This window comes from Stegostoma tigrinum, chromosome 21 (genome assembly GCF_030684315.1).
Source record: "Stegostoma tigrinum isolate sSteTig4 chromosome 21, sSteTig4.hap1, whole genome shotgun sequence".
Taxonomy (NCBI): domain Eukaryota; kingdom Metazoa; phylum Chordata; class Chondrichthyes; order Orectolobiformes; family Stegostomatidae; genus Stegostoma; species Stegostoma tigrinum.
In genome coordinates this window covers 45263154-45290837 of record NC_081374.1, presented here as the reverse complement: position 1 = coordinate 45290837, position 27684 = coordinate 45263154, and the positions used below count along the sequence as shown (strand labels likewise).

The following is a 27684-nucleotide window of genomic DNA, read 5'->3' as shown; positions in this document are numbered from 1 at the left end:
CCTTGACCTCACAAGTGCACATCAAAGTACTTGTTAAGTTTTAGGTGCCTCTACCACCTTTTACAGATTGTGAGTTCCAGATTCCCACCACCATCTGGTTAAAAATAATTTACCTCACATACCCTCTAAACCTTCTGACTCTAGCCTTAAATCAACACCCCCCCCACCCCCCTCAGGGTTTAACTTGCTCCCCAGAGTTTAGAATTTAATGGGAAGTTCATAAAAGAGTCATTTTGAAGTCAAGGTAAAGCACTCAAAAAAGACTACCAGAAGCAACTTGAGATGTTGTCATAAACCATGAGGATTAGTCAGACATGATTATTCTCTCATCTCTCCAAAATCCCTCAGTGCCATTTATATTGCATGTCCCTCCCTATTAGCTGCTCATAGTTGGGATCACATAATTCTTCATTAAAATAATTTAGTCTCTGCTCCATCATAAACTTCGGATTTTCAGCATGTTGCCTCTATCATTTCTGCAGCCTTTCTTTAAGATGACTGTAGGCAGAGGTGAGTGTGAAAGGAGAGACCCCAGTCTGTGGGAGGGCAAGGCTAACCCACACGATTATGGTTTGCACCTCATTAAGTATTCACAAGGGACAGGGTGGTGGCAATGCGCAGGCAGCTCCTGTTCCCGCCGGGACTGCCCCAGCACCATGTTTAAAAGACACCTGCACCTCCTCAATCTGCTGTATTGATGGTGACAGTGAAGCAAGCCATCTGATCCAGAGAATTATTCGACTTTAATTGGAGTAGCTCGTTTTGTAGAGTCCCTAATGCGTAGAAACGGGCCATTCAGCCCAAAGTCTACACTGACCCTCCGAAGAGCATGCCACTGAGTCTCCTCTTCACTAGCTTATCCCTGTAACACTGCATTTCTCATGGCTTACCCATCTAGCTTAGGCATTGGTGGACAAAATGAACATTCCACCTAACCTGCACATCTTTGGAATGTGGGAGGAAGCTGGAGCCTCCAGAGGAAACCCACGAGACAGAGGGAGAATGTGCAAACTCCACACAGACAGTGGCCCGAGGCTGGAATTACACCTGGGTCCCTGGTGCTGTGAGGCAGCCGTGCTAATCACTGAGCCACTGTGCTGCCTATTTGCAGTACCCAGTGTGGCCTACTGTAAATTGGAGAAACCTAATGTGGACTGGATGACTGCTTTGCAGAACACTTCCGGTCTGCGAGCAAGCATGACCCCGTAGCCGGCCATTTGAATGCAGCATCCTGCTCACATGCTGCACTGCTTCAGTGAATCACAGCACAAACAACATCTCATCTTCAGACTGGGCACTTTACAACCTTCTGGACTTAATGTTGAGTCAGCTGCTTCAAATTGTGAAGCCAGCCCCATTCCTTCCCTTTGTTTTAGTTTTATTTGTTGCATTCTCTATCAACATGTTCTCTGTTCCCTCCTCCCACTCTCGTGGGACTAATTGTTTGGCAGGTAGATACACCATTGTTCTGCCATTCTCACATTCCAGGTCACTTAATCTGAACTGTCAATATTCTTTCTCCACCAGTGTGCCACCCCTCCAAATATAGCATAAAGGCTGCCCTCTCCACACTTCACATCAGCTCTGATGAAGAGTCGTCGAGACTCGAAGTGTCAGCTTGCTCTCTCTCCACGACCTGCTGTGGTCTCCAGCATTTTTTTGTTTTCAAGACAGATTCCAGCATCTGCAGTAATATGTTTAAGAGACACACTGGACTGTCACTTAACCTTTGCTCATCAACCTCCACTCCCACCCCACACACCCTGGAGATGACAGAAATGAAGGAAAAAGTGGTACCACACTTCAGGCCTGCCACCATGTAAAGCTCCTCTCCATGAGGCTCTTTTCCCTATAGATGGCAGCAAGTGGCCATCCTGAGTGACAAAGGCAGCCTGGGCAGAGGTGTCTGCGGAGGTCACTGCCTGTGGGTGGCACGAGAGAACCCAGCTCCAGTGCCCCCTGAGAATGGATGATCTGCTGTGCTCTGCCAGGGTATGTACCACTGCCCCCTCAATGCTTCATGCAGCTGTGTGTCTGAAAGTTCGCACTGGAGTGCAGTGGACTGTCTCACGGGAGACTGGCTGCCAGACATCTTTATCAATGCATTATATGCAATCTGTATCAGTCACTTTATTGCAGTTACCAATATAGTGCCATTGAAACCACTGTGGTATAGCCTGTCACACATTGCCAGGGTTCACGGGTAAACCATAAATCAGTGACCCGGATTAAAGGTAAGTGGCAGGAGGCTTAGAAAGGATTTGATGAAAATGTCTTCTCAGCCAGAGGATGATGGGAAGGGCCTTTTTCCTATGTTGTAGACCTCTGAATGTATAAAGGGAGCTGCAACATTCAGCAACTCACCGATGTTTTATCACAACTAGAATGTATATATCTGAGAAACTTCAACTGTACATCACAGCCCTGGCCAGGTTTGCTTACATCAGCCAGTGTGGCGTACTCGTTTGAGTTGGTGTGCTGACCTGGTTATGCTTCATTTACCTCTCAAACAATCCTCCCATTTAGAATGGATTCTCTTGCTTTGTTTGCCCTCCACAAATGCTTAATCTCGCATTCTCTGTATTGAATTCTATTTATCTGCCATCTTTCTGCACATTTAACCAAAAACATTGATATCCTGTCATTGATACTGGTTTCTTCACTGTCAACTCCATAGATAATTTTTCAGTTGTCTGCACATTTCCAACTCAAGCCTCCCTCGTTTAAATCTAAATCATTGGTATATCTCAGAGACAGCAAAGAACTGAGTCCTGTGCAACACCACTAAAATCCACTTTCCATAAACATACATCAACCATTCCCCTTTGTTTCCTATCTCTGAGTCAGTTTTGGATCTAACTCACCACAATCTCCTGTATTCCATAAGCTTTACATTTCCGAGTCAGCTTGATATGTGGGACCTTGCAACGTGCTTCACTAAAAATCCATGTGGAAAGCATCCATTGTGCTACCTCATTCAATCCTTTTTGTGATTTTGTCAAAACAAATTAGTTTTGTAATTTATTTAACAAAACCATGTTGACTGATTAATCCTTGCCTTTCAAAGTTAACAGTTAAACCTCTCTGGCAGCTCTGAAAAAAGAGTCACTGACTTGAAACATTAGCTCTTGCTTCCTCTCCACAGATGCTGCCAGACCTGTAGAGTTTCTCCAGCAATTTCTGTTTTAATTTCAAACTTTCCAGTGTCTGCAATTCTTTCTTTCATGACCCTATCTCTTGGCATTGATTCCAGCCATTTGCCCTCTATTCAGGGCAGACTGATCAGCGTAAAGTTATTGAGCCTGTTCCACTCACCGTTTTGTCTAAAATAATGGCACAATTTTTCAAGCCCCTGATCCTCTGGTACCTCACCTGTATTGAGTAAGGATCGGAAAATGATTTTTGAAGCTTTTCTGCTCAGTGTTTACTGTGTACTGTGTGGCATGGTGTATTACAATCCTCGTGGTTTTGTTCCAGGTGGCTATGATGGGATCAATATCTTAAGCTCTGTGGAGAGGTACGACCCACATACGGGACACTGGACACATGTCACACCAATGGCTACCAAACGATCAGGTAGGAAAGAATGTGGGGATTGACTGTGATTAAATATTTAATTTAAAAATGGGCAGCTGTTTTAAAAAGTGAAGACTGCTGTCTCCAATTCTGTCCTCACTTGCAGAGTGCAGGAAGTAATCAGGTGCAAAGATATTGCCGTTTCAAAGCTTTTGCTCACTGAGCTTGCTCTGTTACACATCAATGTCAGCGAAATCCACAGCTGTGAATCTGGGGTGTTCCTCTTGTCTCTGTGTCAAAGGTCTTTGAGAGTTGTTCCCTAGGGTTAATTACACTTGTGCTGAACTCTCTGCGCTGTCCCATGGGGTTAGTTACTGTATGCCGAGCTCTTTGAGCTGCCATTGGGTTAGTTACTCCGTGCTGAATTCTCCGAGCTGTCTTGTAGGTTAGTTATTATGTGCTGAACTCTTTGAATTGTCCCGTAGGGTTAGTTTGTCCAGTGTTAAACCCATATGGGTTAGTGTTGATTGGAATCAGCTGACTGTCAGACTGCACAGGGCTTCACAGCTCTGCTGTTCTACATGTGCATTTTTGAGGAGAAGCCACTGCGTGGTAATGAAAAGGCTGGGGTCATGCTCTGATTTGAACACTCCGCTATTCACCTATAAATAAGTAATCCTATTTAGCTTTGTCACTCTGTCCTTATGATGTCTCTGAGACTGATTCATTTCATTTTCACCCTGGCTGATGCCGCCAAGATCATCTCATTAAAGATACATGCTTAAAGTAGGATCACTGCAGTTCCCGGGAAAAGAATAGTATATTTCCACCTGCTACGGTTGCACTAGTCTTGGCAAATGAGGTTTCAAGCCTGAATCATTTGTGATAGTACAATGTTTACTGACCATTTACTGAACATTTCCAATCAGGTAGTCAGGCTAAGTGCAGGGAGGACAAACATCAAGGTCATTAGAGGGCTATGTCAAAATAAATTACTCCATTCGTTGTGAGCAGACATCACTTCAGCTTTGTTTATGTATAAGACTTTGAGATGAAGTTATCTCTTTTTCCTACGCTCATAGACAACTGGTACAGACTGTCTGCTAAAACAGCCAGCAGTGTGACAGACAATGCAGTGAACAAGTACCTGGTGAGAGATCGTGCAGTCACCAGCACTCCAGATGGAGAGGATTAAATGAAACATAACCATTCCGTCTGGGATGACATTAGTGTTAACATTCGTCCCTGTATCTTTTGACGACAGACAGTTTTGTAGACTTTGTACTTTTGTAGATTCACCTTTGGGAGGGGTAGGAAATCTTGCAGAACTTTTCAGGAAATTAAAATGCATTGAAAGAATGACCTCTGCACGGTCTTTGTTACTTAGAAAATGACCAAAAAGAGATCAAACATTCTGACAATAAAGTGCTTGTCTCCACTTTGCAGCTATTAGACCATAGCCAAGATCTTTCGTTTCAAATATACATCATAGAATCCCTACAGTGTAGAAACAGGCCCTTCAGCCCAACAGGCCCACACCGATCCTCAGAGCATCCCATCCTGACCTATTCCCCGATAACCCACCTAATCTACACCTCCCTGAACATTACGGGCAATTTCCCATGGCCAATCCACCTAACCTGTACATATTTGCCCTGTGGGAGGAAACCGGAGCACCCGGAGGAAATCCACGCAGACACGGGGAGAATATGCAATCTTCACACAGACGGTCACTCGAGGGTGGAATCGAACCCGGGTCCCTGGTGATGTGAGGCAGCAGTGCTAACCACTGAGCCACCGTGCCACCCCAAGTGAAGGAGCCCATCGTCCCTGATGGGCACACATGTGCAGACGTACATACATGCAGACATATACACACAGTTTGTTGGTGCCTAGACTGAGCTAGGCAGTCCCCACTGCCTCCTCTGCCTGATCGCTTCCCTCTTTTTTTTGGTTACCCCTCCCCTCCTCTCCTCTATACCATCTGTCTTGTCCTGTCCTCTCCTCGACGCCGCCCGGCCCGTCCCCTGCTCTCCTCGACGCCGCCCGGCCCGTCCCCTGCTCTCCTCGACACTGTCCCTCTAGCAACTGTGTTCCAGTCCAGCTAAGTCAGTTTAAAATTTAACAAGAAAGTATAGCTTTTAAAAACAGTTCATGATCCCTCTGCTTGCACTGTGGCCCTGAAAGTGCCCCCCCCCCCCAGGCTTTCTGCAGTTTTGAGCTCTCATATTTGATACAGATTTCTTTTTTCTGCCTTCTACTGTGTATGTTCTTTGACAGCCAGGACATATTTATGGAGGGGATGGGATATGTTGTACCTTTTCCTTTGTCAGAACCTTCTTTGCTTCCTCCTTGAATCCCTCCCACTGCTCTGACACTGATTTACCTTCAGGCAGCTGTTTCTAGTTTATTTTTTGCTGAATCACATCTCAACTTGGTAAAATTGCCCTTTCCCCAGTTTGAAATTTTTGATGTCTTCTGCATGACACTGTGAAATCTAACTGAGTTACAGTTCTGAGCTGATGATCTTTTGTGTATATCTGTTTTCTAATGATCTGAACTGAGGTTTTTAACTTTCAGGTGGAGTTGGTCTACTCTTATTTCTGTTGACCAGAACTGAACTGAACTGAACTTGGGGGAATTTGATTTGTATTTTACATCTTCTCTTCACTGACACCTAGGTGCTGGGGTGGCTTTGCTGAATGATCATATTTATGTGGTTGGAGGCTTTGATGGAACTGCCCACCTTGCCTCGGTAGAAGGTTATAACATTCGCACAGATTCTTGGGTAACAATAACGAACATGACAACACCTCGATGCTACGTGGGAGCAGCTGTACTACGAGGGAGGTTATATGCTATCGCTGGGTATGTCAGATTACAACCAAGCTGTTGCAACTTCAGTGTAGTTTACCAGTCTGCCAGCTTGTCCTGCAGAATGTCATTAATATATTGAATTAGTGTCCTGAATTTTACAGAATAACTTAGAAACTGGCACATAATGTCCTTGTTCCGTCTGTATATTTAATGGGTATCTGTGTACTCTCTTTCTGAGCATTCATCCATGCCCCTGTCTCTTGCTCCCATTGGTAACTGTATTGACCCGTTTAAATTTCCCTGTAACCTTGGCATTCCCTAATTCTGTAACCTTTTTAGCTCCACAATCATCTAAGAATCTGCATTCCTCAAATCCTGACCTTCTGCCTTTCAGGCACTTCCTCCCACCATTAATTGCTGTGCCATTTAGCTTCAGTCTAGACCTTTTACTCTGGAATTCCTCTATTAAGTCTGTCTCTCCTCCTAACCTTCTCTTCTTTAGCTCAATTCAGTTTTGTCGTATTCCACTCCTTTAAAGCCCTTAGAGGCATTTTGCTTTGTGCAAGTGCTTCATAAATGCACTCCCTGTGCAACCAGAACATCCTTTCTCAGATAGGGGGACTGGAACTGCACACAGACTCAAGGTGTGGCCTCACTGAAGATCTGTGCACATGCAGCAAGACATCCCTCCTCCTGTACATGAATCCTCTTACTGGAAAGTTGAACTTGCTATTTACCATTTTCCCTGCCTGCCGTACCTGCATGCTTACTTTAAGTAACTAGTATACAAGGACACACTGGTCTCATTGCACTTCCCCCTTTCCCAATCCCTTGCCATTCAGAAAATAATATGCCTTCCTGTTTTTGGTACCAAAGTGGATAAACGTTTATCCACAGTATACTGCATCTGCCATGCATTTGCCTACTTGCATAACTTGTCCAAATCTTTCACACAAACATCTCTGCATCCTTCTCACAGTTCACCCTCCCATCCACCTTTGTGGCCTGCATTACGTTCAGTTCCCCCGTCTAAATGATTAATCTGTATTGTGAATAGCTGGTTAAGTACTCCAGAAAATCTGTAATCAAGTCACCTCTTGTAAGACCATAAAGTGTTCAAGCAGAACTAGGCTGTTCAGCTCATTGTGCCTGCGATGCTATGCAGTGTGATTATGGCTGATTAGATAATCCTCAAATTTGCTTTGCTGCTTTTTCCACATAAGCCTTGATTCCTCTATTAATTACAAATCTGTCTATGTCAGCCTTGAATCTACTCAACGGTCCTCTGTGGTAAAGAATTCCACAGAATCATTACCCGCTGAGAGAAAAATGGCTCACTTGTTTTAAATGTATGACCCCTTTTTCTGAAATTATGCCCTCTGGTCCTAGACTCTCCGTAAACTTCATATCATGTAAGCTACCTCTGTCCATATTCTATCCTGCACCAAATCCTGTTGCTCCTTTTTGAGCAAGGTTTTAGCTACGCCTCCTACTATATCCTTTGACTTTCTGTTATTTTGATAAGATCACTGAAGTTCCTACAGATAGAACATAGAACAATACAGCGCAGAACAGGCCCTTCAGCCCTCAATGTTGCGCTGACCTGTGAACTAATCGAAGCCCCTCCCCCTACACTATCCCATGATTATCCATATGCTTATCCAAGGACTGTTTAAATGCCCCTAATGTGGCTGCATTAACTACATTGGCAGGCAGGGCATTCCACACCCTTGCCACTCTCTGAGTAAAGAACCTGCCTCTGACATCTGTCTTAAATCTATCACCCCTCAATTTGTAGCTAGGCCCCCTTGTACAAGCTGACGTCATCATCCTCGGAAAAAGACTCTCACTGTCCACCCCATCTAATCCTCTGATCATCTTGTATGTCTCTATTAAATCCCCTCTTAGCCTCCTTCTCTCTAATGAGAACAGACCCAAGTCCCTCAGCCTTTCTTCATAGGGCCTACGCTCCAGACCAGGCAACATCCTGGTAACATCTCCTCTGCACCTTTTCCAATGCTTCTACATCCTTCCTATAATGGGGCGACCAGAACTGCATGCAATATTCCAAATGAGGATGTACTTTCTGCTCTACATTAAAGTACTATATTTGCTGTTGATGCATGCAGCAGTTCCAAGGCATCAGCATCATAGTCCACTGTCAGGACAGGTTCTTATCACAGCTCTCCACCAAATCGTCAGTCACAGTTTACCTCACCTCCCACCTGGAGTCTCATGAAATGCAAAATAGTCTTTAATAGCCTGATAGAGACTTCCAGCACTAAGATTAGTTTCTTTAGACAGAAAAGTTCTGTTGGTTAAAAGTGGATTTCTCTGGTTTATTCTTGACAGATACGATGGGAATTCGTTGCTGAGCAGTATAGAGTGTTATGACCCCATCATCGACAGCTGGGATGTGGTAACTTCAATGGGAACCCAACGCTGTGATGCCGGAGTGTGTGTGCTGCGTGAGAAATGAGAAACAAACAGCAAGAGTGGAATGAAATCTCAAATGAAAACAGAGTGTTTCAGCACTTCTTCATCCATGCCTTCAGCTGTGATGTTTGTCTTTTTTTTTCCTTGGAGTGCAATATTTGGAGCTAAATGTAAAACTTTTAGAAAATGAGCAACGATTTGCACAAAAACATTTGAAGCCGTGCAGCTAAGAACCTGGATTAAGTGAAGTATACAGTTCAGAAACTTAGAGACAATAGATGTATGTAAGAATTTTTGTTTTCGTTTGCATTTCATGTCAATGTCCACTGAAAAGCTAAGGAAATCAGTGTGGACTGGAATGAGCTATTTGTACACATGGAGAGCAGCTGAATGTGAGACCACACCTCATCCTGTCACTAACTAACCTGAACTTAGAAGGATTTTAACATTAAGCATTTTGATCTGTGTTCATTGCATATCTTGGCAACAGAGCACTGAACACCAGAACTCTCGTGTACTGCAGTCAATTTAGCACCTCTGCTTTCTCCATAAATCGGTGAAAGAAACAGTAACAGTCTAAAATGCAAAATGCCAGTCAAGACTGCCAGAGCCAGATTCAAATGTAGCATCAGCACTGACTTGGAAGCATTATTTTTACTGTGGTACTGACTGGGCTATGGTGAGAACTGTCCACTATGAATCTTTCCAGTACTGAGTGACAGCATTTTATTTAAAAGTGACTTTCTATAGTCATGTACTGAAAGTGAACTAATAATCCCTCTCCTGTAAGTCACAAGTTCAATAAATACCCTCACACAGGTTATCCTTACAGCAGCTTCTATCAGAGAAGGACTAGTTGATATTGGAAGACTTGAATATTAAAAGTTACATTTTTAAAGTAGCTTTCTTCAGTTTTTTTCTTTAAAATGATGCAAGTGTCAACACTTTTGTCACTGTGACATAATCTTTCAAAACATGAAGGCACTTGCTTGCTGTTCCTCCATACTTCACCTTAGCCAACAGTTTGACTGCTACCAGTGAGAGGGATAGACCTGGTGCACAGCCTGGAGGGTGATGCACTTCAAATTTACACAGCGTTTCTCACCTACATAACAGCCTCAGTTCCCTGCTGGAGATCAGCCGGAGTAGACAGAGGGATAGGAAACAAAATTTTTGTAACAATACTCAGCTGACTGCAAGCTACAAATGTAAAGACATTTGTCCTTGGATTGAAGGAAGAATTCTATACTGAATCTCTCAAAATATACAGCACAAAGAGGTGTCTGGTCTGGTATAGGTATTGATGCTACACACAAGCTGCATCTCAGCCACTTTTATCTACATGTAGCAGCATCGCTTTCTATTCATTTCTCAATGTGTGCTTATCTAGCTTCCCCTTCAATGCTGTTTAATAAGTTTCACTTTCTAACCACAACTTAACTAGAATTTCATACATTAATGATGAAAATAGATTAGAATTTGACAATGTGTTCTGGTATTTAAATAACTTTGGCACATGACAAGTAACAATCCAACATTTTATTATGCCAGAGTTTCCATCTGCACACTCTTTACAATGGCATTTTAATACACTATCTTCTATACTACATTCTTGATGATCATTCCATACTAACCATTTCCAGCATGATTACAGTCTTCTAATGGGCAGCAGGTCTGTTAACACTGCATGGTTTCAGCTGAGAATGTGACAAGGCCCCTATCAATTTTACATTGACAAGTAACAATCCAACATTTTTACACTGAATAAAGAAACACTGGTGGGAAGTCGGACAAGAACATTGTAGAAGCTCAGTGCTCGGAGAGCTGTGCTGCATGCCAAATCATTTCTTAATCGGACACCTCAGTGTGAGGAATCTAATGCACTTTCTTGAGGTCTATGAAACTTGGATTGATTGCTGTAATCACAATGTTAAATACCCACACCCTACCACAGGAGATCACGGTTACCACCACCTTTCCAAGATGGTGGCACTGTTTGTTTTTGATTAATGTGGCAAGTGAGACAGGTTTCCTTGAATTACTTTCCAAAGCTTGGTATTTTACATCCATCGTTGCTCATGCTTGTTGGCCAGCCATGAACCTTTCACCACAGTATACAAAAAAGAAACTTTTTGACTTTGGCACTTTTTTTTAAAAAACAAGATTAAACCAACTCAGTTGTCAGATTTTCCAACATCTGCTGAGTGGAGGAAATCAGAAGTCTGATGACTAATTCTCACCGCAAGCAAAATGTGCCACATTTACAATTCAAGCACAATTTCACCAGTTAGTTCGTTGAATTTAAGTGCAAACGAAACCTATTCCTTACCACTGAGCAGTTAACTTTCTGAACACTAAATATACCAAGGCTCCATCTGAACAGAAGCTAAAAATTAGTTATTCCACTTGTCATTGGTCTCACTCCACCAGTCACTTATTTTCTTTTTAGTGGGTGTTGTTTATGACTTTGACTTTCACTCCTGGGCTAACTCAAATTTCCTTTTAGTTTTCATGTACCTACAGCAGGGAAAAGTAGCTTCATTTCAAAGAAAGGCAATTTCACCACAGTCTCTTAATGGGCAATCTGCCCTCACACCAAAAGCAAAGGTTCTTGAGGAGGTTGTTACATTGCTTGGTAGCCATCTTACTCTAGGGGATACTGAAACTACAGGAAATTGAGGGTGGCAGTTTGAAATGTAGAATGTTCTTCAGCTTGATGTCAAATTGTATTTGGAATGTATTTTAATGTATATTTTCATCAGTTTCGTTTTTTCCATCACCCATTGCGATCACCCATTACATCACAGTGAACAAGCTTTTTCCTAAAAAGAAATATCAGAAATAAATTAATTATGAATACAAGGCAAGAGAGATTCCAATCAAAAATTTGAGTTTAAGCTTGAATAGCACCCATTCTGTTTCTGACTCAGCCCCCTTTCTGTCTTAAGTGCAAAAGTTAGACAAAACATTTCTGTGCCAGTTATGTGAGTACAGGTTGAGATTTGACTTTGTTGCATGCACTTGGCCCACATCCCTACAAACATTTCTTATTCATCTACTAATCTAAATGTCTTTTAAATGATGTAACTGTCCCCACATCCACCACTCCCTCTGGAGGTTCATTCTACACAATAACCACCGTGTTAAAAATATTGCCCCTCATGCCTTTCCTTAAAATCTTTCTCCTCCCACCTAAAAATATGTCCCCTAGTCTTCAAAATCCTCAAGCACAGGCAAAAGATACCAGCCATTCAACTTAGATAGCAATAACTGCAGATGCTGGAGTCACAGAAAATGAAGTGTGGAGCTGAAGTAACATAGCAAGCCAGACAGCATCAGAGGAGTAGGAAAGCTGATGTTTCAGGTCGGACCCTTCTTAAATACCAGCTTTCCTGTTCCTCTGATGCTGCTTGGCCTGCTGTGTTCCTCCAGCTCCACACTTTGTTATATCTGCCATTCACCTTATTTATTCCCATCGTGATTTTATAAACCTCTATAAGGCCACCCCTCAAACTTCGATGCTCCAGTGAAAAAAAATCTCCCAGCCTATTTCTCCTCATAACTCAAACCATCCATTACCAGAAACATCCTGGTAAATCTCTTCTAAACCCTCTCCAGCTTAATAATATCTTTCTCATAACAGGGTGACCAGAACTGCACACAGTACTCTAGAACAGTCCTCAGCAACGTCCTTTACAACCTGAGCATGATGTCCCAACTCCTATTCTCAAAGGTCTGAGCAAGGAAGTCAAGTGTGCTCAATGCCTTTTTAATCACACTGTCTACAAACTTCAAAAAATTATGTGACTGAACCTCTACGTCTCTATTCTACAACACTACCCAAGGCCCTACTTTTAAATTGTACAAACCATGCCCTTGCTTGTTCTACCAAAATGCAATACCTCTCATTTATCCAAATCAAACTTCATCCACCACTCCGCAATCCATTGACCCAATTGATCAAGATATCTTTGTAATCTTAGATAACCTTCTTCACTTTCAACTATACCATCAATTTTGGTATCATCGCAAACCTCCTAACCATGCTTTAAATATTTGTATATAAATCATTTATATAAAATGTCAAATAAAAGTGGACCCAGAACCAATTCCTTGTTGAACACTGCTGGTCAAAAGCTTTCAGTCCAAAAAACAGTCCTTCCACCATTACTGTCTCCTGCCATTAAGCCAGTTTTGCATCCAATTGGCAAACTCACCCAGAATCCAATGTGATTAACTTTAGTAAAGCTTTTGACAAGGTTCCGCATGGCAGACCAAGTAAACAACGTCTACTACACTGCCCCTGATATTCTCAGATACCTCCAAAAAAAAAATTAAGTTGTGAGACACCCTCGCACAAAACCATGCTGACTATTCCTAATCATCCCTTGCCTCTCCAAATGCATATAAATGCTGTTTTTCAGAATCTCCTCCAAGAAGTTATGCACCGCTGAAGTCAGACTCACCAGTCTATAATTCCCAGGCTTCTCCTTACATCCTTTCTTAAAGGCAGATCAGCCAATCTCCAGTCATCTGGCACCTCACTCTTATTTAAAGATGATACAAATATTTCTGCAAGGGGCCCCGCAATTTCCTAACTTCCCATGACGTCCTGGGATACATTAGATCAGGTCCTGGAGATTTATCGCCTTTATATTTTATAAGACCTCTGGCATTTTCTCTTCTGTAATATGAACTGTTGTCAAAACTTCAGTATTTATTTCTGACTACTCTAGCCTCCATTTTTCTCCACAGTAGACGCCAATGCAAAATAGTCATTTGCTATCTCTCCCAAGATCAGAGGCTCAACACAAAGACTACCTCTTTGTTCTTTAAGGGGTCTTACTCTTGGTCCCTGTATCATTCTAAATAATCCTCTTGCCCTGCTGTCTGAGTAACCATCTCAGCTGAGCCAATCCTGTCCACATTGCAGGAGTCACTAAGTGGAAGGTCCCCAGGGGTGTTTTTTCCTCCCCGCTTTGCTCTGTGGGTTGACACAACGAAGCTTTAGTTACCATTTCAGATGCCCTTGTTTGGCTTAGGCTATGACCAACTTGTTTATATGGCTGTTCCACGCTGCCCACACAAACCCAAATAGATTTAGATTTTACATTTTTACTGTCACGTGTAGTCAAGTACGTAAGTACAGGAGTACTGTGAAAAGTGCAAAATGTCGCCAAAGATGGCACCATCTTAGATATCCAAGGTACCTCGGTACAAAGTAGTTCAAAGAGAGTTAAAAACGTAAGCATTACTTCATAGAATAGTAGAAAAATAAAGTAATAGTTAATAGTTTACATTTCACACCCAATATCTTCTTGATGAGGGTTAGGGTTTGGCAACTTTGCTTTTGTGTTTTAATAAAACAAAGAACTGCAGATATTGGAAATCTGAAACAAAAACAGAAAGTAGACCAGAAATAGAAGTAAAGTGTGCGGATGGAGACCTGAAACAAGAACAGATGCTGCCAGACCCTCCTGCGTTTCTCCAAGACTTGGGAAAGAGAAACAGGGTTAGTGTCTCAAATCTAATATTAGCCTTCTTGGAAATGAATCGGAACAGTTCGGAAGAGCTTTCGGATTTTCTGCAGCACTTTTAGAAACAGCTACATGTTAACTGGGTCTGTAACTCTACGAAGCTGAGGCTTAGCTTCCATCCAATGATAGCAGTCATGTCCTAGGATGACCCAGGCAAGTTCTAAAGGCATGCCAGAGCTAATTAATTACTTCCAAAGTAAAGTCTGTGCTACAAAGAAATGTAGCAGCCAATTTACATTGGGGAAAAAAAATACATAAACATGAAACAATAAAACAATTGGTGTTGACTGACAGATAAATGCCAAAAGAGAAAGAATTCCCCACTTTTAGTTGCATAGTGTCAGAACACCTGTGAAATCTAACCAAGAAGGGAGATCAGATCCCGTCCCTTAATTTCACATCCAAAAACCAACATCTCTGACAAAGAAACTAAACTAGCTCGTGACTCAGAATTTTGATACAAGAGACAAGGTTTTCAAATTACATAGCCAGTAATGGCTGCAAAGTCAGGAGAGTATCCCTTAGTGAAAGGTGAACAGAGTGAGCTGTGAAGTAAAGCGCACTTGAAACCAGATTGAAAGCTGATGATACACCTCCTGGATCAAGTAGGAGACAAAGTGTGATAGTAGAGATCTTTTTTGGACTGGAGGCCTGTGACCAGTAGTGTGCCAGAAGGATTGGTGCTGAGTTCACTGCATTTTGCCATTTATAATAAATGACTTGGATGTGACTCTAGGAGGTATGGTTAGTAACTTTGCAGATGATACCAAAATAGGTGGTGTAGTGGGTATTGAAGAAGATTATCTTAGGGTACAACGGGACCTTGATCAGACAGGCCAATGGATCGAGGCATGGCAGATGGACTTGAATTTAGATAAAGGTGAGATATTACATTTTGGTAAGACAAACCAGGGCAGGACTTACAGTGTTAGTGGTAGGTTGCTGAGGAGTGTTGACAAACAGAGACCCGGAGGTGCAGGTGCATAGTGCTTTGAAACTGGAGTTGCAGATAGACAGGGTGGTGAAGGTGGTGTTTGGTATACTTGCTTCATTGGTCAGAACATAGAGTATAGGAGTTGGGATGCCACGTTATGGGACAGTGGTGAGGCCACTTTTTGAATACTGCATACAATCTAGTCACCCTCCTACAGGAAGGATGTTGTTAAACCTGACAGTGTACAGAAAAGGTTCACAAGGATGTTGCCAGGTTGGTCGGTTTGAGCTATTGACAGACACCAAGTAGGCTGGGGCTTTTTTTATCTGGAGCATTGGAGGCTGAGGGGTTACCTTGAAAGGTTTATCAAATTGTAAGGAGCATGGATAGGGTGAATACCCAAGGTCTTTTTCCTAGGGTGGGTCAGTCCAAAGCTAGAGGGCATAGTTTTAAGGTGAGAGGGAAAAGATTTATAAAGGACCTGAGGGGTAACTTATACCCCCTCAGAGGATGGTGTGTAAATGGAATGATCTGCCAGAGGAAGTGGTGGACGTTGGTACAATTACAACATTTAAAAGGCATCTGAGTGGGTATATCAACAGGAAGGGCTATGAGGGATATGAGCCCAAATATTGGTAAATGGGACTAGCTCAAATTGGGAGGTCTGGTCGGCATGGATGTGTTGGATAGAATGGTGTTTCCCTGCTCTATGAGCTTCATCCCAGGAAGTTGAAGGAGGCGGCTAGAAAAATAGTGGATCCTTTGGTGGTTAACTTTCATATTTGCCGATTCTGGAAAGGTTTCTGTGGACTGTAAAGTAATAAATATAATTCTATTCTTTAAGAAAGGAGGAAGAGGGCGAATGTGAAAATCTATTACTATGGAGGATAATTGGACACTTGGAAAAGAACAATAAAATTTGAGAGTCAATATGGATGAACGAAGGGGAATTCGTGTTGGACTCTTTCAAGGATATTACTTGCAGCATAGATTGAGCAGAACCAGTGGATGGTGTGTAATTGGATTTTCAGATGGCACTACAGAAGATTAGTAAATAAAATTGTGGGAACTATATGAGAATTGGTTGACAGCCAGAATGTACATGTAGAGCACTTTCAGGATGGAAGGCTGTGACTACTGGGGTATCACCCGCATTAGTTCAGAATCCACAACTATTAACAATCTATACAAATGATTTAAACCTGGGAGCCAATTGTAGTATTTCCAAAGTTGCTGATGATACCAAACTGGGTGGAATGCATATTCTGAGGAAGATGCAACGAGCCTTCAAGTGGAATTGGACAGGGTAAGTGAATGGGCTAGATCATGCAAGATAGACCATATTATGGAGTAGGTGTATATTCTCTAAAGTTTATAAGAATGGTGGGTGATTTCAGCAAACAGCTTACAAAATTCTTACTGGAAGACAGAGGTGACAGAGGTAGAAGTTTCCCCTGGTTGGTGACTCTAGAATGAGGAGACAATCTCAGAATAAGGGGCTTTTTGGACTGAGACAAGAAAATGTTTTTTCCACTCAAAAGTTGGTCAATCTGTGGAATTCTCTCCTTAAAGATTTGTGGAAGTTAGGCATCCTTAAGACAAAAACCAATCTATTTCTGGAGACAATGACATAGAGGGATGTGGAAAGTGGCATTGAGGTAGAGGATCACCCATAATCGAACTGAACATAGAACATAGAACATAGAACAATACAGCACAGTACTGGCCCTTCAGCCCACGATGTTGTGCTGTGGAATAATCCTAATCCAAAAATAAAATAACCTAACCTACATTCCCCTCAATTCACTGCTGTCCATGTGCATGGCCAGCAGTCGCTTAAATGTCACTAATGACTCCGCTTCCACGACTACCACTGGTAAACTATTCCATGCGCTCACAACTCTCGGGTGAAGAACCTCCCTCTGATGTCTCCTCTATACCTTCCTCATAACATCTTAAAACTATGACCCCTTGTGGCAGTCAATCCTGCCCTGGGGAAAAGTCTCTGGCTATCGAATCTATCCATGCCTCTCATTACCTTGTACACCTCGAGCAGGTCACCTCTCTTCCTCCTTCTCTCCAGAGAGAAAAGTCCGAGCTCAGTCAACCTCTCCTCGTAAGACAAGCCCTCCAGTCTAGGCAGCATCCTGGTAAACCTCCTTTGCACCCTCTCCAAAGCCTCCACATCCTTCCTATAATAGGGCGACCAGAACTGGACACAATATTCCACGTGTGGTCTCACCAGGGTTTTGTAGAGCTGCAGCATAACCTCACAGCTCTTAAACTCGATCCCCCTGTTAATGAAAGCCAAAACACCATATGCTTTCTTAACAACCTTATCCACTTGGGTGGCAACTTTGAGGGAGCTATGCACTTGAACACCAAGATCCCGCTGTTCCTCCACACTGCCGAGAATCCTGCCTTTAATCCTATATTCAGCATTTAAGTTCAACCTTCCAAAATGCATCACTTCACATTTATCCAGGTTGAACTCCATCTGCCATTTCTCAGCCCAGCTCTGCATTCTGTCAATGTCTCGCTGAAGCCTGCAATAGCCCTCGATACTATCAACGGCACCGCCAACCTTTGTGTCATCAGCAAACATACTAACCCACCCCTCAACCTCCTCATCGAAGTCATTTATAAAAACTACAAAGAGCAGAGGCCCAAGAACAGAGCCCTGCGGGACACCACTCAGCACTGACCTCCAGGCAGAACACTTACCATCTACAACCACTCTGCCTCCTGTCAGCCAACCAATTCTGAATCCAGACAGCCAAGTCACCCTGTATCCCATACCTCCTGACTTTATGAATGAGCCTGCCGTGGGGAACCTTATCAAATGCCTTACATTTATCTGAGAATATCTGAATATCTGAGCAGTCTGACAGGCTGAATGGCCAACTCCTACTTCTCTGTAATGCCAGACTAAGTCAGCACAGCGCGGATCGGTCCGCCTAGATTTAGTGCTCAAATTGCTGGAGTAGGACTTGAACCATTCAGCCAAAAGTGCAATTCAAACTGCTTTCTGATAAAAGTATACACACAGAGGGAAGGGACACTGTGTTAATACTGCTTTCCTAAATAAGAAATGGCCTTGAAAAAGTGATGCCCCAACATGAAATGGGCATTGTACTTACCCATCCTCCTGAACGTTGAACCCAGCTCAGCAGTTTTGAATTGATGAAGTTTACCATGACATCCTTGACGGCAGGAAGCAGACTAGGTGATTCCTTAACTATCCCAAGTCCCAGGGTGACAGCAATTTTCAGGAGGGTCATCTCAAAACCCAGCTGTTGTCGATATGTCTGCATTTCAGAATTATTACTTAGCTCGGTCACCATGCTAGAAAATATTTCCATACTCTGGAGGGAACATTAGAAACGGAAAAAACAAAGGTTATCAAGTAAATAGGTCTTCACATTGTTAAATCCATCCAGGATACAAAGAGATAATTTCTTGATTATCTTCATCTAGCTATCCTATCCATAAAAAACATACAATTTAGGAGGAGTGGCCACTCGGCCCTCAAGCCTGTTCCATCAGTCAAAATCACGTCCTCTGATTACTCCACATGGCCACCGACCTGATGACCTCTCACTTGCTTGCTATTCAAGAACCTATTTCTGCCTTAAAAATATTTAAAGACTCTTCTTACAGCAACTTTTAAGCAAGATAACTCCAAATAATCTCAACTCTGAGAAAAAACTCTTCCTCATCTGACTTGAAACGAATCACCCTGTATTTTTAAACAGTGATCCATGGTATTAGGTAAGACATACGACAACCCACTCTATCCAGCTAGTAGTCTGGTAAACCTTTTCTAAACTGCCTCCAAAGCGATTACATTTTTCCTTAAGGAAGGTCAACTCAGTTGGCCGGACAGCTGATTTACGACGCAGCAATATCAACAGTGAGATCACCACAAAGAATTCTCCTTCTCAACCTCTGCCCTTGCCTGAGGCATGGTGATCCTCAGGTTAAAACCACCACCAGTCATCGCTCTCTCAACTGAGAAATAGCTGATAGTCCTCTAAGTCTATGGTGATTTTCCCTCTGTAGTTCTCCAGATGTGGTCTCACCAATGCCCTATGAAACTGAAGCATAACCTCCCTCTTTTGTATTCAATTCCCCCTGCAATAAACACACATTCTATTAGCTTTCCCGATTACTTGCTCTACCTGCATGCTAACCTCTTATAATCGATGCACTAAGTCGCCCGAATACCTCTGCATCTCCAAACACTGCAACCTCTCAATATTTAGCTAATGCACTTCTTTTTAACTCTTCGTGCCAAAATAGACAATTTGACATCTTTTCGCATTTTGCCCAGTCACTTGACCTGTGTCCCTTTGCGCCCCCATGTTCTCCTCACAGCTTTGCTGTCTGTTTCTGTGACATCAGCAAATTGATCAGGTACACCATCATTCCTGGGGTAGGCTTGTGGCACAACAGTCTTTAGCCTGACTTCAGATCAGAATGTTCAAATCATGTCAGGCTCATAGGGTTTCCATGCAGTTCATGTTTCTGGATTTTGACGGCTCCTTTTAACTCACGGTAGTGTAAATTCACCTAACTCTAAACCAAAAGGCTTGGATTCAAGTCCCACCTGCTCCAGAGGTGTGTCAACACCTACCTGAACAGGTTGTTTAAAAATATCTATTAGTCCCTTCATCCAAGTCATTCATGAGTGGCTCAAAAGATAGATCCCTGTGGAACATCACTCATTCCATCTCAGCATTCAAAAATTGTGCCATTTATGCCAACTTTGGCTCTCTTCGAGGAAACAACCTTTTATTTACTTTCGTATGTCTCTACAACAATTTTATTCTTTTCAAATATCTATGTAACCTTATCATATGTCATTTGGAAATTCAAGTACAAAATATCCATTGGTTTCCCCGTTATCTACATCTTCAAAAAACTCCAATAAGTTGCTTAAACTTGATTTATCTTTCACCAGATCTTGCTCAATTTGCCCGATTACCTTGAATTACCTAAGTGTCCTACAATTACATCATTAATAATAGCTTGTAATGTTATACCTATGTCAGATGTCATAGCATCTGACCTTTAGCTTCCTGCTTTCCATCACTCTCCCTTTAAAACTAAAAGGAGTTACATTCATCATTTTTCAGTCTAATGGAACTTGTCTCAAATCTGGATTTCATTTTCCAAAGCACCTAAAGTACCAACTATCTCACTAGTCACTTCTTTCAAGGCCTGAGGAAGTAGTCCTGAAAGGTAAACTTAATGTCACTTAACCTCACTCTCCTGTTTCGTTGATGCTTTCTTCCGCGCAACTATGACTTGTGCTTTCACATCAAAATGAAGTATAAACCTCAACCAAAGCAGCAGAGAGGGTTTGTACCATCCTGGCTACTTCTGAGTTGACTGGTGACCAGTGTGGAGAAGCTTTCTATCAAGGAAGGAACCGAATGCTCCGAAGTCCCTTTTTCCACATTAAAACAACCTGTGTGCATTCTTCCTCATGTCCTCTGTGTAACAATACAACAGACTGCTCAATTCTCACACCCACCCAGCCTAATAAAAGTGATATGGTTAAATGTTATTGCATCTGATGGTTTGCAGAGTCAGGTCTGTAATTTTTAAGTTCTAAAATCTCTGGAGCATGAAGCAAACGGCAATAATTTACTATAAACAGTATCAAATACACAACTTAAGTATCTTTAAATATTCATTTTTAAATATTGGTTATTTCACATGTATTTACAGAGGCTGGGAAGAGTGTTTTAGGCTGCAGCATAGGGAGATGTAGAGCATTAACGACTCAGGAATAATGGAAGCAGATTGAACTGGACAGAGCAGGATAGGAGCGCCACCTCAAGCTTCAGTAGGGAAAGGAGATAATCAAGAGATGAGAGAAGATTAAGGAGCAAGCCAGCATGACACTTAAAGATGGTGCAAATAGGTCAAACTGCCTGTTTCTGTGACAAAATAACTGACACCAAGGAAAGGGTGTATCTAGGAGGCTGAGAATTTGGATGAATAATGAGAGAGAGCGAGTGTGTGTGTGAATGTGCACGCACACAGATGACTGACAGCGACAGTGTGATGGATACAGTGTTTAAGAGGGTGGGGTGTTGGATGGGGAACGGTGATTGTGAGGAAGGGTGGGGAAGAGTTGGTGGGTATTGTGACAATTGTGATGGGTATTCTAAATATATTAACTTGTAAAATTGGCAATCAACTGTCAAATTCTAAATCACTTTAATCATGACATACTGTTTTAAATCAAAAAACAAGCATTCTTTAATGACCTGTCCCTGGGGTCCCTCTAGAATTACAGCTCCAATTCCCTGTTAATCTAAGGGAGAATTAGTAGCAATCATTCTGTTGCTTTCTCCTTAAATGAATGACAAGGTTTTAAGTATTCCCAAAGTTACTGCAACTTTATAATTTGCTAACTCTCAACAGCAGGTTTATAATTGGTTGCAGCCTGAGCTCTCGGTACTAATAAAAAAAATGCGTGACTGGACCTGATTAGGTAGACCCTAGAACTCTGTGGGAAGCAATTGCTGGGCCTCTTGATAAGATACCTGTATCACTGATAGCCACAGGTGAAGTGCTTGAAGTCTGGAGGTTGGCTAATGTGGTGCCACTATTTAAGAAAGGTGGTAAGGAAAAGCCAGCAAACTACAGACTGCTGAACCTGACAATGATGGGCAAGTTGTTGGAGGAAATTCTGAGGAACAGGGTTTACATGTATTTGGAAAGGCAAGGACTGACTAGGGATAGTCAACATGGCCTTGAGCATGGGGAACAGTCTCACTAACTTGATTGAGTTTTTTGAAGTAGTAACAAAGAGGATTGATGAGAGCAGAGCAGTGAACCTATATGGATTTCAGTAAGGTGTTCAACAATGGCCCTCATGCTAGAATGTATAGCAAAGTTTTAGGTCATACAGAATACAGGAATAACTAGCCATTTGGATACAGTACTGGCTCGAAGGTAGAAGACAGAGGGTCGTGGCGGATGGTTGCTTTTCAGACTGGTGGCCTGTGACCAGTGGTGGCCACAGGGATCGGTGCTGGGTCCACTGCTTTTTGTCATTTATATAGATGATTTGAATGTCAACACAGAGGTATGGGTAGGAGGTTTTCCAGATGATGCCAAAAGTGTAGACACCGAAAGTTACGTTATAGTACAACCAGAGCATGATGAGATGGGCCAACGGACCAAGCAGATAGAGTTTAATTCAGATAAATGTGAGGTGCTGCATTTTGGAAAGGCAAATCAGGGTAGTACTTATACATTTAATAGTATGGTCCTGTTGAGTACTGCTGAACAAAGAGACGTTGGAGTGCAGGTTCATCGTTCCTTGAAAGTGGAGTCGCAGATAGACAGAATAGTGAAGGTGATTGGTATTCTTGCCTTTTTTTTGGAAGACTGCATTGGCTACAGGAGTTGGGAGGTCATGTTGCAGCTATACAGAACATTGGTGAGGCCACTTTTGGAATACTGTGCGTACTTCTGGTCTCCCTCCTGTAGGAAGGATATTGTGAAACAAGAAAGAGTTCAGAAAAGATTTAAAAGGATGTTGCCAGGATGGAGGGTTTGAGCTATAGAGAGGTGCTGAATAGGCTGGGCCTATTTTCCCTAGAGCTTCTGAGGCTGAGGGGTGACCTCAGGTTTACAAAATCATGAGGGGCAAGGACAGAGTGAATAGCCGGAGGTCTTTTTCCCAGGGTGGGAGAGTCCAAAACTAGCGGGCATATGTTTGGGGTCAGATGGGAAAGATTTACAAGGGACCAAGGAGGCAACTTTTTCACATAGAGAGTGGTGCGCGTATGGAATGAGCTGCCAGAGAAAGTGGTGGAGGCTGGTACGATTACAACATCTAAAAGGCATTTGGATGGATCGTTAATAGGAATGGTTGAGGGATATGGGCCAAATGCTGGCAAATGGGACTAGGTTAATGTAGGATATTTGGTTGGTACAAACGAGTTGGACCGACGGGTCTATTTCCATGCTGTACAGCTTTGTGACGATGACTGATTCAAAGCAATAGGAAGTGGAATTTAAGACCTTGAAACTGCTGATAAGGCGGTAACTTGAACATCCAGCCTCTGGCTACCAAGATAGCACCTCTGCTGGGACCTGAGTGTAATAACGGCTGCTTGTGTTAGTGTGCAAAACACAGGAATACTTGTTGCATCTTCCAAGGTTCTACATCTATTTCAAACAAGATTTTACATACCTGTTTTTTTGCCAAATGATTTAACTCTGGCTTAAGTTTCTTGATATGTGATTCTATCATTGCATTGTACTCATCCCCAAGCTTCCGTAGACACTGAGCTACGTTGCGAGCTACTTCATCCTCTGGAATACAGAATACATTATATATGAAGCCAACATATTATCCTCCTCATTTCTATAATTTATCAGTGAAAAGAAACAAAAATAAATCATGACAGTCTGAAGGAGATGTCAAGCCAAACAGGAACAAGGAACTCTCTAGTGGATTATATGCACCACACCAGTCTTGGTCGATGATTCAGTTCTCGTCTTTGAGGAAGCACCGAGTGTGGCAAGTGCTTCAAAGTCCACCACCAAGAGTGACTCAGCAGCAGCATTACTGATTGAGCTGGCCAAATCCTAAAGCACAAAGCCACTAGACTGGGTCTGTGGCAGGTGGTAAGGGGAACTACAAGAACAAAAAGCCTACATAACTTCACATTCTTACCCTCCTACCTGCTTCAGTCCATGACACTATTGGTGGAAGCGAACATCGAATTGCTTTGTTGTGGAGATAGAATCCCATCTTCACAATACCACTGTGCTAAATGGAAAAGACTTTGAACTGATTCAGTACTTCATACCTGGGCTTCAAGAAGAATAATATTCAATCACAATCTGTAACCTCACAGTCTGTAATGTGGCCCAGTCTACCATTACTATCAAACCATTGGAACAACTGTGGTTCAAGGCATACCTAAAAATGAGGAACCAATCTGAAAACAACCTACACCATAGGACTCCTTGCATGCCAAATACTGGATGCAAATTTCACACACAACCATGTGATCATACAACCAATGGAGCAGATTTAAGATCTGCACTCCTGTCACATTCAGTAACGAATAGTGGTGAACATTTTAACAACTCACTGGAGGAAGCTCCAAAAATCTCCCATCAGCATTTTCAGCCTTATGTACTAAGTAGGTGCTCCATCTCAAATTCTTCTCAAGTAAGCAACAGATTCAAGTTCAGTCCCTTCCTTTCCAAGAAGTGGTGATGGCCTTGTGATATAACTGCTAGACTATTTATCCAGAGACCCATGTAATGCTCTGGGGACCTGCCATGCAGATGGTAGAATTTAAAAACCTGGAATTCAGGAACAGTCCATTAATGAGCATGAAACCATTGTCTGAGTAAACCATCTGATTCACGAATATTCTCTAGGGAAGGTAACTACCTTTCTTACCCTATTTGACCTTTATGCTACTCTAGACCCACATCAATGCAGTTGACTCAACTGTCCTCTGGCAATTAAGAATGGGCCAGCGTTTATTGCCCAGATAGTGACACCCAGATCCCACGAATGCATTAAAACAAACCTTTTATAAAAGTGATCAGTTCCACCCAGGGCAAAGGCCCTGACATCATCAAGCTGTAGCCCTGAACAAGCTACATCCCTACACCAGCTAGTCCAACACAGTTACAAAATTGGCATTGATTTGACAATGTGAATAAAAAATCATTCAGGACAAATCCAAGCCACCTAATTAGCTCTCCATCCGAATACTTTATCATCAGTAAAGTGAGCAACAGTGTTGTCAAGTGTGCTTGCAAAGGAATAACCTGCTCACTGATGTTCAGTTTGGGTTCAACCAAGACCATTTAGCTCCTGACCCCATTTTGTTCAAACATTTTATCTAGAGGCGAGGGTGAGAATGTCTGTCCTAGACATTGAGGCCACATTTGATTGAGTATGGCATCAATGTTCTGTAGCAAACCTGGGATAAATGGAATCAGAGAGAAAACTTTCTGCTGGTCGGAGTCATACCTGGCACACAGGAGGATGGTTGTGGTTGTTGGAGGTCAGTCATCTCAGTTCCAGGATATCTCTGCAGGAGTTCCTTCGGGAGTAGCCTAGACTCCACCATCTTCAGCTACTTCAATGACCTTCCCTCCATCATAAGGTCAGAAGTGGGGATCTCACTGGAGGCCGTGTTCAGCACCATTTACAATTCCTCAGGTACTGCCCTGTCCAAATGCAACAATGCCTGGACAATATCCAGGCTTGGGTTGACAAGTGACAAGTAACATGTAACATTCACACCACACAAGTGCCAGTCAATGACCATCTCCAACTAGAGAATTTAGCCATCATCCCTTGACATTCAATGGCATTACCATCACTGAATCCCATGCTATCAAAATCCTGCGGTTTACCTTTGACTATAAATTGAACTACTCATAAGTACTGTGACAACAACAGGTCAGAGGCTAGGAATGTTGTTGCGAGTAACTCACCTCCTGACTCCCCAAAGCCTGTCCACCATCTACAAGGCACAAATCAGAAGCCTGATGGAATATATCTCACTCGTCTGGATAAATGCAGCTCTATCAACACTCAAAAAAGCTCAGTAATATGCAGGATAAAGCAGCCTGTTTCATTAGCATCCCATCTTAAATATTCACTCCTATTGCTACAGCATGTACCATCTATAAGATACATGGTAGCATTCAAAGATCTCTTGTCAGTTCGTTTCAAACCCACCACCTAGAAGTATAATGGCAGCAAATACAAACAGTACCATCCACAAGTTAGAACACAGAACAGTACAGCACAGAAACAGGCAACAATCCTTATCACTTCCTCAAAAAAAATCAAGTTTGTCAGTCAAGACGTCCCCACACAAAGCCATGTTGACTATCCCTAATAAATCCATGCTTCTCCAACTTCCAAGTAAATCAAACAGTCCAAAGCAACAAGATCTGGACAATATCCATGCTTGGATTGACAAGTGGCAAGTAATTTTCATGCCACACAACTGCTAGGCTATGACCATCACCAATAAGAGCAATCTCATCTGTACCCCTTGACTTTCAACGGTGTTATCATCACTGAATTCCCCCACTGTCAACAGTCTGGGCGTTATCATTGACTAGAAATTCAACTGGGCTCACCACATAAACACACTGGCTACGAGAGCAGGTCAGAGGCTAGGAATACTGCGGCAACTAACACACCTCCTGACTTCCCAAAGTCAGTGCACAATCTCCAAGGCACAAGTCAGCAGCGTGATGGAATACTCCCCACTTGCCCAGATGAGTGCAGCCCCAACAATACTCAAGAATTTTGGCACCACCCAAAACCAAGCAACCAGCATGATTGGCACTACATCCACAACCATCTAACTCCCCCCATCCTTTGAAGATCAGTAGCAGCAATGTGTACTATGAGATGCACCCAAGATCCTCAGAAAGCACCTTCCAAATCCACGACCACTTCAACGTAGAAGGCCAAGGGCAAATACCTAGGAGCACCACCAACTTCATGTTCCCCTCCAAGCCACTGACTATCCTCATTTGGAAATGTATCGCCACTCCTTCCCCCTTTAGTGGGAGAGTTTCACACACTCCAGAAATACTTACTGTAGCAATCTGGAGTCCAACATATGAGGGACTGGGGAGGTAATATAGGAAGGATTCACATGGAACAGCAGAGCAGCACCTCAGAGATGTGACCGAGATGGTCATGTATTCGGTCAAAAATCCTGAAACTCCCTGGGAGTCAACCCACAGCAGGCAGCATTTCAAGAAGGCGGCTCAGCACCGCCTTGTCAAGGGGCAACTAAGGAAAGGCAATAAATGCTGGCCCAGCCAGCGATGCCCACATCTCACAACTGAATAAATTTTTAAAAAATCTGAACAAAGCTTGTCCTGCATCTGAAGTGGAATCCAAATGGGTGTCAGTGTACTGAGAAACAAGGAATAGGAGCTCTTTAAAGTTCTGGGTGCTTAGGGATGGAGAGATTAAGTACATAGTCTTGTTTTCTATATCGTTTATGCACTCTCAATCACCAAAAGAAAAACATGAAACAGGGTTGCCATTATTGACTGAGCTCTGGAGAAAAATCCACATTAACAAGCTATCCTCCAGCAAATCACATAAAATCACATGGCTATTAGAGGCAAGCAAACCAAACCTGGTAATAAAATAGAAGCATGAGGAAGGTCACCAGACTTAAAACATTAACTCGGGTTCAGTAGCCAGACCCGAATTTCTTCAGCAATTTTTAAATTTTGTTTCTGTTTTCCAACATCCACAGTTCTTTCGGTTTTTAATACTCTGAGGCCTGTCTTCTAGCCATTCTCTTTCTCCTTTCTTTCTGATGCAATTTTTTGCCAGGTTTCTTTTTCTTTTTACAGCCCAGTTGACTACAGGGCCTGTATTTTTTTTAAGAATCATTG

At 42.6% G+C, this 27684-nt stretch overlaps 2 protein-coding genes across 5 annotated transcripts in view; one reads left to right on the top strand and one right to left on the bottom strand.

Annotated features, from left to right (window-relative positions):
- The window catches only part of klhl12 (kelch-like family member 12), a 46407-nt gene extending 36740 nt beyond the window's left edge, over positions 1-9667 (top strand). For all 3 annotated transcript variants that reach the window (XM_048553111.1, XM_048553109.1, XM_048553110.2), the window contains 3 exons: positions 3478-3576; positions 6198-6384; positions 8686-9667. In XM_048553111.1, the coding sequence (XP_048409068.1) occupies positions 3478-3576; positions 6198-6384; positions 8686-8812 (413 nt within the window). In that variant the 3' untranslated portion in view covers positions 8813-9667. The remainder of the gene's footprint in view (positions 1-3477; positions 3577-6197; positions 6385-8685) is intronic.
- Positions 9668-10293: 626 nt separating this feature from the next.
- LOC125462766 (apoptosis regulator BAX-like) overlaps positions 10294-27684 on the bottom strand; it is a 19639-nt gene continuing 2248 nt past the window's right edge. The window contains exons 2-5 of one of the 2 annotated variants that reach the window (XM_059653485.1): positions 25271-25490; positions 23462-23583; positions 18381-18605; positions 10294-11591 (exon numbers count right to left, since the gene is read on the bottom strand). In XM_059653485.1, coding sequence (XP_059509468.1) covers positions 11571-11591; positions 18381-18605; positions 23462-23583; positions 25271-25370 — 468 coding nt within the window. In that variant the 5' untranslated portion in view covers positions 25371-25490 and the 3' untranslated portion in view covers positions 10294-11570. The remainder of the gene's footprint in view (positions 11592-18380; positions 18606-23461; positions 23584-25270; positions 25491-27684) is intronic. The other variant, XM_048553112.2, reaches the window with a different exon arrangement.